This window comes from Eptesicus fuscus, chromosome 10 (genome assembly GCF_027574615.1).
Source record: "Eptesicus fuscus isolate TK198812 chromosome 10, DD_ASM_mEF_20220401, whole genome shotgun sequence".
NCBI classification, from domain to species: Eukaryota; Metazoa; Chordata; class Mammalia; order Chiroptera; family Vespertilionidae; genus Eptesicus; species Eptesicus fuscus.
Window position 1 is genome coordinate 34359376 of NC_072482.1, and position 15280 is coordinate 34374655.

At 41.8% G+C, this 15280-nt stretch overlaps 1 protein-coding gene across 5 annotated transcripts in view; it reads left to right on the forward strand.

Annotated features, from left to right (window-relative positions):
* KCNQ5 (potassium voltage-gated channel subfamily Q member 5) overlaps positions 1–15280 on the forward strand; it is a 514131-nt gene that overhangs the window by 419290 nt on the left and 79561 nt on the right. For all 5 annotated transcript variants that reach the window (XM_054722223.1, XM_054722226.1, XM_054722228.1 and 2 more), the window contains exons 6-7: positions 6666–6776; positions 12995–13090. In XM_054722223.1, the coding sequence (XP_054578198.1) occupies positions 6666–6776; positions 12995–13090 (207 nt within the window). The remainder of the gene's footprint in view (positions 1–6665; positions 6777–12994; positions 13091–15280) is intronic.

Sequence of the window (15280 nt, forward strand, 5' to 3'; positions counted from 1 at the left end):
TATTGTGGGTGGCATTTTATTAACTTGGTCACTGGGTTCCGCTACAAAGTCCCTCTCTTCAACCTTGGATGGCAAAGTCCCTCTGCTTCTGGTTGGTTTGTACTTGACCCCTCCCACACCCTCACAGCCCAAGTCTTTTCCTCTGTTACAAGCCTTTTCCTCCCCACAGGTAATCCAATCGTCTCCTTCACTGGAATTGAAGGGAACTAACTAGAACCTTCCCAGTCCTGCCCTCCACTCCCACTGTGTCCATCAACATTTCCTCCCCAGCGTGTAATCGGTGTCTTTTCACACTGCCTAGGCTAACCCTTCCAACAGTACCCTTGATTCTTTTTCCTCTACCTCTTTGGTACCTTACCCCAACATAAAGCCATAACTCCTTCCCCCTTCAGTCTCTCCTCTCTGCAGACAAGTGCACTTACATCCTGGAAAGCCTCTCCTCAAGTCAGGGATTTCAGGGAGTGCTCGCCCTCCCTCCGTTTGTCACCAATAATCTTGAAAGGATTCTTCATTGATTTACTAAATATTCACTGAGCTCCTTCTACTTTGTGGCAAGCATTATGTTAGATATTAGGGAGATAACAAAGAGTAAAGACAGGGTTCCTCCTAGTAAAGGAAATAAGAGCCCTTCTACCAAAGAAAAATACAGTGAACTACCACTAATGACAAGTGCTATTAAGAAACAAGGATCTGAAACTGAGATGAACAGGATGTGCAAAGGCCCTGAGGCAGAAATACACTGGCCTGTTTGAGCATCTGAAAGGACACTGTGATTAAAAGGGTAGTGAGCAAGGGTGAAATCAGGATGTTCTTGGGGAGGTAGGCAGAGACCTGATCGTGAAGGCCATAGTTAGGATCTTAGAATTTATTCTTAGATATTCTTCGAATTTATTCTCAATTTCTTGCTCGACATTTCTAGATCATCATCACACTGACATTTTTAACCTTTTGCACTAGGATGTTGAGATTAAAATTACTCTTTGAATGTATCAATAATATGAAATATAAAAAAATCCAAATAAATAAGTTTGTATGAAAAGAAACTCCTGAATTCAATACGTAGCCATTGAAGGATTTCTAGAAAACAACAAGAAAATGATACCCCTTGCAGGTGTGTGGAGAAGGAACTGGAGAGAGGCAAGAGCAAAGACTGAGAGAGCAATTAAGAGGCTGCAGTAGCAGCCTGCTCTACCATGGTGGCAGTGAAAACAGAGTGAAGGGCATGAGTATGCAATATCTTTGGGAGAAAGAAACAATGGGTCTTGCTGACATAGTCAGTAAGAGGAGTGAGGGAAGGAGCAATTAGGATGACTCTGAGGCTCCTGACATGAGCAACTGGGTAAATGGTGGTGCTCTGAATTAGGATGGGAGGGAAAACATTGGGAGAGTAGTAAGTTGGAAAGAAACAAGAGTTATTTTAGACATGCTAAGTCTAAATGACTGTACAACATCCAAATAGAAAAAAATCAAGTGCAGATATGTGAACCTGGAGCTCAGAAGAGTGGTCTGGCCTGGAAGTATAAATTTGGTGTGTTCAGCATTAACATAGTATTTAAATCCATGAGAGCATTTAAGATTACCTGGGAATGGGGGAGGGAGAAATGGAAGAGAAAGGAAAGTTAGAGGAAAATATAATTTTAAAAAACAGTAAAAGACCCAGAAACAAACCTCAAGAATCCAAAATTCAAGGGCTGACTAAATTAGGGGGAGACACATAAGAGGAGCCACCAAAGATATAAAGGGAAAACCACCGAAGTGAGGAGAGGAGAGAGAGTCTAGGAAGGGATGGTCAGCTGAATGGAATGTTTCTGAAAGGTCTGGCATCATGGAGTTTACCTCCCTCTATTGTTTCTGCCTCTAAAAATGTTAACCCTCCCTCAAAGCCCAGGTAAGATGACGTGACCACAGCAACCACTTACCTAAGGATCACTAGTGTCTATCTATCTCTGTATCAATATCTTTCTCAGTCCTCATTCTCCTTGTTATCTATGAGCCTGTGACATCAGGGATCACTTGGTCCTTTGTGAAACTCTCTTCTCCATTAAGTTTACATTTCTATTACTCACTTTTAGTTCTCTTGTTTTTTTAAAAAAAATAAAATTCTTCTTTGATTTTACTTTCCCTTAAATGTCTGTGTTTCCTGAGGTGTCTTTGAGCCCCTTCTTTGAATGCTTTGCAATCTCCTTTATTCACAGAACTTCAACAATCACCCTGTGCCTGAATCCAAAACCCAAATCTCATGCCAACCCCAATAATCTCTCTCTCAAGACTCAAGCTTTCGATCTCAATTTCTTGCTCGACATTTCTAGATCATCATCACACTGACATTTTTAACCTTTTGCACTAGGATGTTGAGATTAAAATTACTCTTTGAATGTATCAATAATTTGAAATATAAAAAAATCCAAATAAATAAGTTTGTATGAAAAGAAACTCCAGTTTTTTATTCTACTGCTGCGCTTTGTAAAATCTGGGGTATTTAAAAAATTAAATCCCGAGTAGAATAAAGGAATCGAGAAAAAAGCAAGCGAGTGCAAAGGGTTAAAACCCTTTCTTGCAAAACCAAACTCTTCACCTTTGCTCCAAAGCTTTCTCTTCCTCGTTATTATATTTTATTTATGGTGCAACCATCTCCCCCTTGAAATTGTCAAGTCCTTGTTCACTTAGTCTTCCCCTTCATCCCAGGCAGTCAATATATGTATTCCTATTGAACTTCCTAAACACATCTCTTCATCCTCCACTCTCATAGAGTCCCACTGCCACTGTTCCAGTCCCCTTACCCTTCATTCTGCCAGATCTTGCAGAACGCATAGGCCCTGGAGAGGAGCTGGGACTGTTCTAAGGGACATGGGAAGCCTCTGGGCAGTTGACCATGGGAGAGACATGATCTAATTATTGTTTTTCAAAGGCACTCCCTGATCTGGTTAATCTCCCCTTTCACTAATCCTCCTCAGTCCCACCTGAACAACTGAACAACTTATGCTTTCCAGAACCAACCCTATTTCTTCTCACTGCTGTGCAGCTGGTCACCCTCACCCAGATCACCTTCTTTATCATTTCTGCCTCTCAAAATATTACTCCTGTCCTGGCTAGTGTGGCTCAGTTGATTGAATGTCATCCCATGCACCAAAATGTCACTGGTTCGATTCCCAGTCAGGGCACCTGCCCGGGTTTCTGGCTCGACCCCCAGTAGGGGATGTGCAGGAGGCAGCCCATTGATATGTCTCTCTCACATCATGTTTCTCTCTTTCTCCCTCTCCCTTCCTCTCTCTCTAAAACCAATATATACATGTGTGTGTGTGTGTGTGTGTATGTATGTGTGTGTGTGTGTGTATTATGTGTGAATATATATATAAAGCCAGAGACTGTAATGCCGTCATGACCATAACAACCTAACAACCGGTCACTATGACACCCACTGCAGCCAGCAAACTGGCCTGATCTGGGCCGGATCGCCCCCAACACCCCAATCAGGGGGGGCCAGCCGGCCAACCACCTTGGCTGGCAGAAATTTGGGGTCTGGGGACCTTGGAGTTGCTCGGTCTCAGTCTCAGGCAGCTGCAAGGGCAAAGCTCTCCTTTGGCGGAAGTGGACCCGGGATCAGGGCGCTGGAGTTGGGGATGGGGTGGGGAGGCTTTCCTGGTGGCCACAGCAGTCCCCATAGGCCATGCACAGCACCTGGGCATCTGGCCCGGGTCGGAACAGCGGCAGGAATAGGGGCCACAGAGCGCAAGGGGCAGTGGCACACAAGAGCCAGGAGGTGCAAGGCCCAGCAACACCAGCAGGTGGGCCATGATGTGCAGCAAGGCGCTGGGCTGCAGATGGGAGCGAGCCAGTAGGGCAAGGCCTCGCGTCAGACAGAGTCCCAAGTGGTATGGGTGGGGTCAGAGCTGGAAACCCTGGTGGGGTGGGCAGGCCTGCAGCCCCACGCCTTTTTGGCCTTGGCTTAGGAATTCAGAGGTCAGCCCCACTTCAAGAGAGAGGATGTGGCGGAAAGGCCACAGGAGGGATAGGAAATGTTGTGGCCATCTTCGGGAAACATAGCTGCCACAGTCTTCAATAACTATCTACACTAATAAAAGAGAAAGATGCAAATTTACCATACCTTCATGACACCCACCAGCCAATCAGGAGTGAGTATGAAAATTAATCCAGCAAAGATGGTGGGTTAATTTGCATACACAGGCTTGAGCGGCTGGGGGCAGAGCGGGACACCTGCGTCGTTGCCATGGCGACAACACAGGCGGTCCGCACCACTCCAGCTGCTCTGGGCCTCTGGGCAGCATGGGAAGGTGGAAAGGCGGCTCCGGGCTGGACCAAAGGCAGAAAGGTGGCTCCAGGCCGGAGCAAAGGTGGTGCCGGCAGCCAGGGGAAGGAAGGCCCATTCTTGCATGAATCTTCGTGCATTGGACCTCTAGTGAACAGATAATAATCTTTGGTCTCTGTTCTACAGAAGAGGAAGCTGAGACTCAAAGAAGGGAGCCTTCCACAACACCTCACCCACTTCCCAGACCTGACCCTGTGCAGCATTGTTTTCATTGAAAGTAGAGGATCCAAAATGTTTTTTAGATATTTGCTATTTTAGGCAGGAAAGAATTTAGCACAGGGAATTGGTGCATGGGAAATCATTGGAAAGCTGGAGGAGTGGGTATTAGGCTGGGCCCCCAGGAAAGACTCCCTGCCCAGCGGGAGGAGCTGCTCCTTCAGCCACAACTGAATTCTAGGACACTCTAGCACAGCTGTGACCTGGGGATCAGAAAACTGCTGCCCCCAAGTGCCCTCCAGCTCCCACAAAACAGGTCACTGGGCACTGCCTCTGCCGCAGCTGCCTGTGCACAGCCTGGATTCCACGGCAGAAAACCTCCACATCTCTGCCAACATGGTCACCAGCAGCAAACAGCCCAAACTGCGGGAAGATGCCTCTGCCCCACTTCTGCCTTCAAAATATTGTGCAAGCGCATCCAATCGGCAGAAACGAATTCATGTCCAGAAACCTAGCTGCAAAGGAGTTTGGGCAATTTCAGACTTTTGTCTAGGAGTGAGATCTTGCCAATGTACCTCCTATGCCTGGTATTGATAAAAATGGGGCCTGGCTGGTGGGGCTCAGTGGTTGAGCATCGATCTATGAACCAGGAGGTCATGATATGATTCCTGGTCAAATTTTGGGCTTGCTCCTCAGTAGGGGCATGCAAGAGGCAGCTGATCAATGATTCTCATCATTGATGTTTCTATCTATCTCTCCTCTCCCTTCCTCTGAAATCAATAAATATTTTTTTAAATGGGGTCATGCTGTATATATGTGTTATAATGAGTTTTTCACTTCATAGATCACTAATGTCTTTCCTGTTAAAACCATACTTAGAGAACATTATTTATTTATCATTCGTTTTAATTGATCTCATAAGAAGGAAGAGAGGGAGAAACATTGTTCTGTTGTTTCCTGCACTCACTGGACTGGTTATTGAATCTGCAACCTGGGCATGTGCCCTGACTGGCAATCAATCCACCACTTTCTGGTGTATGGGATGATGCTATGCTGGTACCCTGACTCCAAATTCCAGCCTCCAGAACTGTGAGAAAAATACATTTCTGTTGTTTAAGTCATACAAATTTATGATACTTTGTTATGGCTGTCTGAGCTAACTAATCTATACTAATAAAAGGGTAATATGCTAATTAGACTGGGTCAACTAGACATCTTCCGGTCATCCTTCTGGACAAAGCCACGGTGACGGGGGCTGAGGCAGAGGTAGTTAGGGGCAATCAGGCAGCAGGGGAGAGCAGTTAGGGGTGATCAGGCAGGCAGGTAGAGTGGTTAGGGGCAATCAGGCAGGCAGGCAGGTGAGCAGTTAGGAGCCAGTGGTCCCAGATTGCGAGAGAAATGTCCCAGATTGTAGAGGGTGCAGGCCAGGCTGAGGGATCCCTCCCCACCCCCCACCCGTGCACAAATTTCGTGCACCAGGTCTCTAATATATATATATATATATATATATATATATATATATATATATATATAATCTCCTTCTTCAAAGCCAAGGTATAATGACATCTCTCAGTAAAGCCTCTTCAACCACCCAAGCTGGTAATCATCTATTCTCTGAATTCCCATGGCAGATTAACTGTGCATCCATAATAATACCTGCCTAGCTTTTTTGTTTTAATGATTTGTGTGTGACATGTCTCCCCTCTTATGCCGTAAATACCTCAGGACAAGAACTATGTACCTCTTGTTTTTGTTCCACTACAAATCCTAACATGTACCTTGCACGCACCAGACCTTTAGGAAATGTCTGCCAAGGTAATAAATGAACAGCCATAATTAACATAAATTACTGTTTTGTGTACTGATTTAATCCTAAATCCACAGTGCTATCATTTCTGTATCACTGATGGTTATCCACTCACTTAAATAACCTTTCTTTGAATGCACTTAGAAAAGATGGAAAACTGTGTTATAAAGTAGGAACAAGTATGTAGGTTATTCCCTATCTTAAACAAAGAGATGTTCTGTTATGCGTCATGGAAAATTAAAGCACAGTAATAAAATGAGCCAACAAGACTTGTTGAATACTGATTTAGTGGAAACGTCACTTTGCCTCCTGTTCATAGGTCCTGACTTTCCTCTCACGTACTTAAGCTGCACGTTCTATTTATTTTGTTTTTAGATTACATTGACAACGATTGGCTATGGAGACAAAACTCCCCTAACTTGGCTGGGAAGATTGCTTTCTGCAGGCTTTGCGCTCCTTGGCATTTCTTTCTTTGCACTTCCTGCCGTGAGTATCTTCGCAAAAATAAAGCAGTTTAAATTCTTAGAGGTTTATTAGTATGAGCTTTCACAAATTGATATGCCCGGGAACATATCTATATCATATACAACTATATCTTTTTCTGATATAATGTTGAGTTTTCCACCTATCTCCATGTGGACAATGTATAAAATATAGTCTTGTCTTGGAGACACTTAACCTGGGAGTTTTATACCAGCTAGGTCTTTATGACCAAATAACAATTCAAAAAGCATCACCTCTCAGTCGACATGCTACTAATACATTTAGAATATTTGTAAAGACTGCAAGATTTCTTTTTAAACCGATGGTTCCAATTTGGTTTGTACTGTGTGCTACTGAAGAAGAGGATGTGCACAGTGGAGTATTTACTTCTCCCAGTCCATTTTTGTGAAAATCATATGACCTTAAAGGGTTTTCATTATATCAGATGATTTATTCTTTGTGTCATCATCATTGATTTTTCGTAATGAGCAGTTTCTGCATCTTATCAGAATGGAGAACACATTTATCTTCTCCCAAGTTTCTGATTATTTTCTCCTTAATGGATGAAGCTTGTCTTTCTGATCATTGTGTCTCTTCTTATTTCCTTAAAGGAAATTGGTCAAGCTCTTACAATCTGCCTCCACCCAAACGCTCTCACTTTTTTCATGCCATCCCTCATGGGGGGAACAGAGCCAACATAAAGGAGTTTTTAAAGGAGTGGCAGCAGTCATGCTTAAGGAAAAATAGCCCCGGTCTCGCTCCAGACACCAGCTGACTCGTCACAGTCTCTGCCTAGCAGAGCCCAGGGCACCCCTCCAAGGGAAGCCAGGCGAGTGGGGATTTTCAGCACCATGGCCTTGAGCTCACGGGCTCCTTCTGTGCCTGTGAACAAGTGCAGAGGGACTCGTCCTTCCCATGGCCACTGCCAACTCCAGATCGACCAGCTGGTTCTGCGCAGACCACACAGGATCACAGAGAAGGGACTGAAAGACCATGCAGAAGCTTGAGCAGGAGACCTCATTTTGAATTCTAGTTTTGTCACAAACTACCTATGTGACTTATAGTTCTCTAGGGCTGCTGTAAGAAAGTGTCACAGACTGGGTGGTTTAATCAGCAGAAATGCATTGTCTCAGAGTTCTGGAGGCTAGAAGTCCAGAATCAAGAAGATGGCAGTGTTGGTTCTTTTTGAGGGCCAGGAGAGAAGCATGCTGGCCTCTTTCCTTGGTTTGTAGATGGCCATCTTCTCCCTGAGTCTTCCCATTGTCATTCTCTCTACATCTGTGTCCCAATGTTTTCAGAACTCCGTCTTATTGAATAAGGAACCACCCCAATGACCTAATTGTAACCTAATTACCTCTGGAAAGACCTTGTCTCCAAATAGGGTCAGCGTCTGAAGTAGTAGGGATTAGGATCCCAACATATGAATTTTGGAGGGAAGCCATTCAGCCCATAACAGTAACCTTGGGTACATTTATTCATCTATATAATGGAGAAAGAATTATTATACCCTGAGAAATTTTGTAAAGACAAAATTTTGTGATAATGTCAGTCCAGTGCTTGTCATAAAAAAATTTTTTTCTATATGAATCCAGATGTATATTTCCTGTTGTGAAATGAAAAAAAAAAAATCAAGGAGAGTAAAAACAGCATCTGACTTATCCAGAATCAACTTACCTGTTTACCTCAACAGTTTAGAACAGAGCAGCAATTTGCTCAATAATCAGATTTCCTACAGGAAAAACCTGTAAATAAAATGCAGTCTTGGGCTTTTTCCCCAAAATAATGGCACAAAATACCTGCTGCTTTTGTGTTTATACTTAACCTGAGGCCACATGTGTAACAACTCTGATCCAGTGAAAACCTACAAACAGGGAAGAAGGCAACTTCTGGGCTGTTAGAAGCAATAACAGTATATGTGCTGTCCTCATCAGCAAGCCTCTTAAGACCTATGCATAAACTTTTCTTAACTTAGAGGAAAACTTGATAGTTTCACAATTTCTCGAAGATTATAAACAGCAAATGTAAAAGTAGGCTGATAGAACAAACAGGAAGAGATGGTGAAAGACTAACAAGGGAAAGAATAGAAAATCTGAAGGAAGCAAGCAGACGTAAGTGTTCCAAATGTGTAAAGACCTGGCCCCACTTAGTGTCAGAGTCACCACACCTCCAGGAGCTGGTTGCACCTGGCAGAGAGGTAGCAGGTCCCCAACATGAAACTCTGAACCATGTCTCTCTGCTCAGTTCAAGATCAGAGACTAAATAATCATTCTTGGAAATGCTTCCCAATAAAGTGATTATAATTTTCATTTATGCCAATTAAATCAATATATGTTGGAAATATAAAAACTTGCTTGTACAGAACAAAGCATTCCCTAACAATGCCAAGAAGAGTAAACTTTACCATGGATCTTTTTACTGCAACCTCACATCAGGTGCAGAGTTCTTATATTTTTTATATGTTTTTATTGAATTTAGAGAGGAAAGAAGGGAAAGGGAGAGAGAGATAGAAACATCAATGATGAGAGAGAAACATCAACATTGATCAGCTGTCTCCTGCACACTCCCTACTGTGGATCAAGCCCAAAACCCGGGCATGTGCCTGACCAGAATCAAACCGGTGATTCCAACCGGTGACCTCTTGGTGCGTTGGTCAATTCTCAACCACTGAACCACACCAGCCAGGCCCTTATATATTTAATGAAAGACTACATTGTTCATATATACCTTAAAAAAGCCAAGGTGACTGGAATTGCCACTATGTCTGTGCACCCACTGGCCAACGTGTTGTCTGATTTAGGATAGTGCATGGGCATTTTGCTATGAAAGTTACAGGTGGATTATGGGCCACCACTGTTTGAGGTTCCTCCCACCCAGGAAACCTGAGGACAAAGAAAGAGAAGAGCCGTTTCCCATCTTCCCCTCAAAGCTGAAGGACTCTCCTGCACATCACAGAGGCGTGCAGGTCAGCCTCTCCAAGCTCCTCTGGGAGGGTACTTTCCCTGAGGCCCACTGCCTCCCGGGGCTAACGGGCTAAGGCGCTTGCAGGGCAGCCCCAGCTTCAGCATCGTCCTGAGGGACAGGGCTTCCTACCCTTCAGGGCGCGCCCTTCCCTCCTTCGAGGAGCGGCTTTCAGTCTAGTCTGTTCACCATGTGTGGGGTACAAAATTGGGCTCATTTAATCTGGAAGATAACAGGGATAAATATTTTAAATGTCTACCAAAACTTATTTTCTTGCCACTCAGCATATGTATCACCTCTTGGCATAAAACTAAAAATCAAAACCTAAAAATGTAAGTTATGTGATATGAGAAAATGAATTAAAACAAAACTCAATTTCTAAGAAGTTGTATTTGTTGGTGTCAATAGTTGAAGGGATGGCACACAAATTATATATATATATATATATATATATATATATATATATATATATATATATATATATTACATGTGAATATATATGTAAACTTACATTAATATATATACATAATAGACTTTATTTTAACACACTTCCAGTTAGGTTCACCATGCTGTATCCTCAGAAATGCAGAAGAAGACTGGAATGGAGCCATCATGAGATGATCAGCAGACCTGGTTTAATAATAGTTGTAATGTACAGTCTGGCGCAAGAGATGGGAGGAAACGTTTACTATTGATGTTTCTAAGCAATGCCAATAAGATTTTTAGCACATTTTAGTTTGTTTGGCAAATGCTAAGTCTGTGATTTGTAGGGCCTGTCTTCATTTTTCAAGAGGGATTTAACTCTGAACCTCATACCCCCATACGAAGTGCTCCAAAATGGTAGCTATTGCTATTAATGAAATATCTACAAAATCATAATTAGGCTGCAAATGAGTGGTTTACACATAACACATAGTATAAATATGTGCTATAAGTTCTAATGCTTCCTATTCTCTTACATGTTTATGCTTCATGAAAATTGACATCAAAAGGAAAATAAATCTTTCCTAAATGATCTTAAATAGCAGAAAAAAATAAGAGTTAGGAATACTGTAGTTCATCTGGATTTGAAAATGGAGGGCCATTTTTATAACCTCTAAAATGAAGGGAAATGTTTAAATCTAAAAACAAGACTCTACAGTCCCAGTTTTTATCAAGTTTAGTTTGTGCAATCACAAGCGGTATGAGATGAAGATCTTAGCAAGAGACAGTCTCTGAAAAAGAAATGGAAAACAGAACGTATGATGTAATTTCTAATTTTATGACAGTCATTTACCCTAGCTAATAATAGAGTTGATCATTGCTCATTAATAGTATTATGTAACTCTATTTTAAACATGCAGTAGTCCCCCCTTATCTGAGGTTTCACTTTCTGTGGTTTCAGTTACCAATGGTCAATCTTGATTGGAAAACATTAAATGGAAAATTCCAGAAATAAACAAGTCATAAGTTTTAAATTGCATGCCGTTCTGAGTAGTGTAATGAAATCTCCTGTCCTCGTGCTTCGTCCCGCCTGGGACTTTGTCCAGCATATCCATGCTGTAAACCCTATCCCACCCATTAGTCACTTAGTCATCTCTGTTATCAAACCAGTTATCAGACAGAGAGTGAAAGACCACACTCACATAACTTAAGTTACAGTATATCGTTACAATTGTTTTATTTTATTACTGTTGCTGTTAATCTCTTACTGTGCCTAATTTATAAATTAAACTTTATCGTAGGTATGTGTGAATAGGAAAAAACATAGTACATATAGGCTTCGGTACTATCTCTAGTTTTAGGTATCTACGGGGGGTCTTGGACCATATCCCCATGAATAACTGGGGGACCACTATAATCACATTTCTTATTATCTGGTTATTGTCACAGATGTACTCAGAATTGTGGCTTCTCAAGATAAGAAGGAAGGTTCAAGGTTATCTAGAGTCCAAACATATCTTACCCAAGTTTCATCCCGATGAGACTTACCACCTCCTAAAGAAGAGAAACCCACCACCTCCCAAGCAGCCGATACCATCTTTGAGCTTCTTTAAAGAAATAAAGAAAAGAAAAACAACCATTCCTTATCTGTGGTGAATACTGACTTAGCGTTTATCTGATACCCATCTCTCACCAAAGGGTTAGACTCCTTGAAGTTCAATAAAAAGCTAATAATTTATAGCTAGCAAGTAAAATGCACAGACTTGAAAGCAGTGATGCTCCATGTCCCATGGCAATAAACTGGAGACTTACAAAGCCTGGAGACTGAATTTAGCAAGCTTGGAAAGCCAGCGAGAGGCTGACACGCAGCATCTTGAGTCCACAGTGTTAGACCAAAGCAAACTGAGAAGAGGGGAGCATTTCAAAGAGCCAGAACTTTGGCAGATCAAGATGATACACAGAAGGAAGCAAGCCAGGCCAAAAAATTAACATAAACATAAGAGGGACATACTAATCTTACTAACCCCAAAATCTGAATAGGTGAGCCAAAACCAAAAAGGTAAGAACGCCAAAAGTGTGAGATTAAAACTCAGAGAAACAGGAATGTGCTTTGCAATAATAACCATGCTCTTGACTTCATTGTACAAACAGGCAAAACGGAAAACTCTCTATGTCTTGAAAACTGAGTGTTCGTTTGTCTCATCTGAAAAACTGTCCTCCCCTCCCCTTTCACTTTATTTTGGTAGGTGCAGAGTTATAGCATCATGAGAACTAAACTGGGACAGATTTTAAACACTCTCCCCCCCTCCCCCACTTCACAAATAGAAAATAGAAAATTCAGTTATTTCATCCAAGTGCTAGAAACACTCCCATGTCCACAGCAGCAAGACTTCAACTCTTCCAAGTTTCATATCCACCTCTGTCCTCCATATTCCATCACTGGGTAGGACCATTTACTCTAACGTAGGCCGAAAGAAATGTTAGAGAGGGCACACAAAAGACATTTTTTAAATGGTGATTTTTATTTGTAATGAGGGTGCCTCTACCATATCATCAGAGACGATAACTGGCAATGCCTGGTTGATTTCCTAAAGAACAGAAGTCGTTATATTTCTAGGCAGTCTTGCCCAACAGCTCGCCATTGGCCACTGGTATTATAATAGAAGTGAATCGTGTTTGTTTTGTTAAGTTTCTTTTAATATCTCTGGACAGGGTGCATACATACTGTGTCTTTTCTCAGGCTCTTTTCAGAAGTGGTTGTTGTTTTAATTTTTGTAATTTTTAACAGTGCTTTTGGGAGAGAAAAAAAACGTGAGTACTGTTTTTGTGCTTTGTTCCAGGGCATTCTCGGCTCAGGTTTTGCATTGAAAGTGCAAGAACAGCACCGCCAGAAGCACTTTGAGAAAAGAAGGAACCCCGCTGCCAACCTCATTCAGGTAAATGTCAGTGTAACAGGTAGATGGAACATCTGTCTTCATAAGTGCTTGCCGGGTCATTTTCCAGACTCTGTGCTCCACTGCTTTCAAGCTACTGTTTTGGGGTGTGTGTGTGTGTGTGTGTGTGTGTGTGTGTGTGTGTGTGTGTGTAATGGAGCTGGAACTTAACGTCCAGGCTTAGATTTGAGCAAGTGCCCCCCTCCCTCCCCAAACAGAAAAACAATATATATTTTCAGTCAATGGTCCATGTGTTGTTCGGGTTAATTAGCCGTGCCAGCAAGGCCATGTAGAGGTTAGCCGCTGTGTTGCTCCTGGAATAACCTAATATGTCTTATGAATTACTTGGCGAAATATAATTGATCATTAAGTGATGGAGCAGAACATGGAATTGTTCCCTGCATTACAAGTACTTTCTCCAGCCGAATGGATGCCACTGATCTGCAGGACAACGTATTTGTGTAGAATATCGGGGTTTAGTACCTGTGGGATCATTTTTTAATGCCATCTAGAGCAATTACTTGAAATAATTATCTTATTTTTAAGAGCTGGTGGGATTATGGAATACATAAATGTTCGAGAATGTGAAATCATTAGCATATTATTTGAAAGCTAACTCATAACAATATGTAGTTTAACTATTTTTTTTCTTGTGTATAACTCAGGATTTGCTTCAGTACTAAAAGTTACCCTCCTCCTTTGCCATCCATATCTTTTGGGCATAGCACTATCCTAGGACCAAGTTGTTTAAGAATCACAAAATATACTCTTTATAGATCCACAGATGGATTTGGTATTGAATTATGGACACAATGATTATACAATCTAGTTTTCTCCCTCCTTGCCAGCCAGTGGAAGATCCAGAACTCCTAACTGAAGGCGTTTGGGGTGGTGACCTGAGGTGCTAGGAGACTTGTCTTCATGCCGGAGTAACATGCACATTGTTTTCATTTAGATTGTAGGTTTAAGTGGGTGGGTTGCGGGGTTGGGAAAACATTTCCCGACCCTACCCTTAGCCTTTGCCTGTGGCCATGATATAAAGTACCTCCAAAAGAAATGGAGCAAGAGGAAAAGTGTGTGAGCGTGGCTCAGTTATGTTATGAAAGAGATCTGTTTTGTATCTGATGATTAAATGAGGACATTAATTTTTAAATCAAGCTATTCTGCAACTATTGACAAGGAAATTGGCCATTGGGCATGACTTCTAATATGAACCACTGAGAGTCTCTATTTTTTTTTAATGTCTAGGTTTTAAAAGAGCACTAAAGATAAAGTAAGCTTTGTTTGCTTGAAGGAAAAGATCCCTAAGTGGTAGGAGTTTAAGATCTGAAGCCAAATGATGGAAGAGGTGTCACAGACTCTAGTGTGCACACAGCTGCCCCCCAGTACTGATAGCCTTCCATCATTTGATTCTTCTTAACTGGTTGTGAAGGTGTTTCCATACTTCAAACGAACTTTCATCCTTACTGTTTTCATCTTTTAATTATCCTTGCATCTATTTCTTATTTTTAATTTCAGAACAATGTTCTCCAATCTGTGAATATAGACGTTATTCCATAGGCTCCTTGCATCCATCCAGGCAACAAGCCCTAGCTATGTATGGAACCAATAATACATCTTACACATATCTAGACTGCTTTCTCATGAATACAGTTCAAATTTATTTAAAAACCTTACTATTTATTAGCTTTGTATTATATATTTTATCAATCAACACATACTCAAAATGCAGCCACTTCTGTGTATGGATCTTTGATACTTCTGGATGTTAAAAGGGGACTCTATATCAAAAAAAAATCTTAGAATATTTACTATTCTGTTAGAAAGTCAGCCCTCTGAGGAATTTCTATGCATGTATTCCTTGTGATGATATAGAGTTGTGCTGCCCACTGCAGTGACCACTAGCTGTATGTGGCTATTTAAGTTTAGAAAGTCGATTCCTCATTGATGCTAGCCACATTTCAAGTGTTCGATAGCCATATGTGGCTATTGGCCATCATATTGCACAAGGCAGATATCAAGACTAATAGGGGGACCTTTCCTAATCTAACTTATCATTATCAATTGCTAAATTGTGCAAAAACAATTTCCAACTGAACTTGAAAATAGACTACTACTCCTGCCGCAAATCATTGGACCAAAGACATTTATATCTCCACAGCATAGCAAGGCAAGGCCTTACTCTTAAGTGGA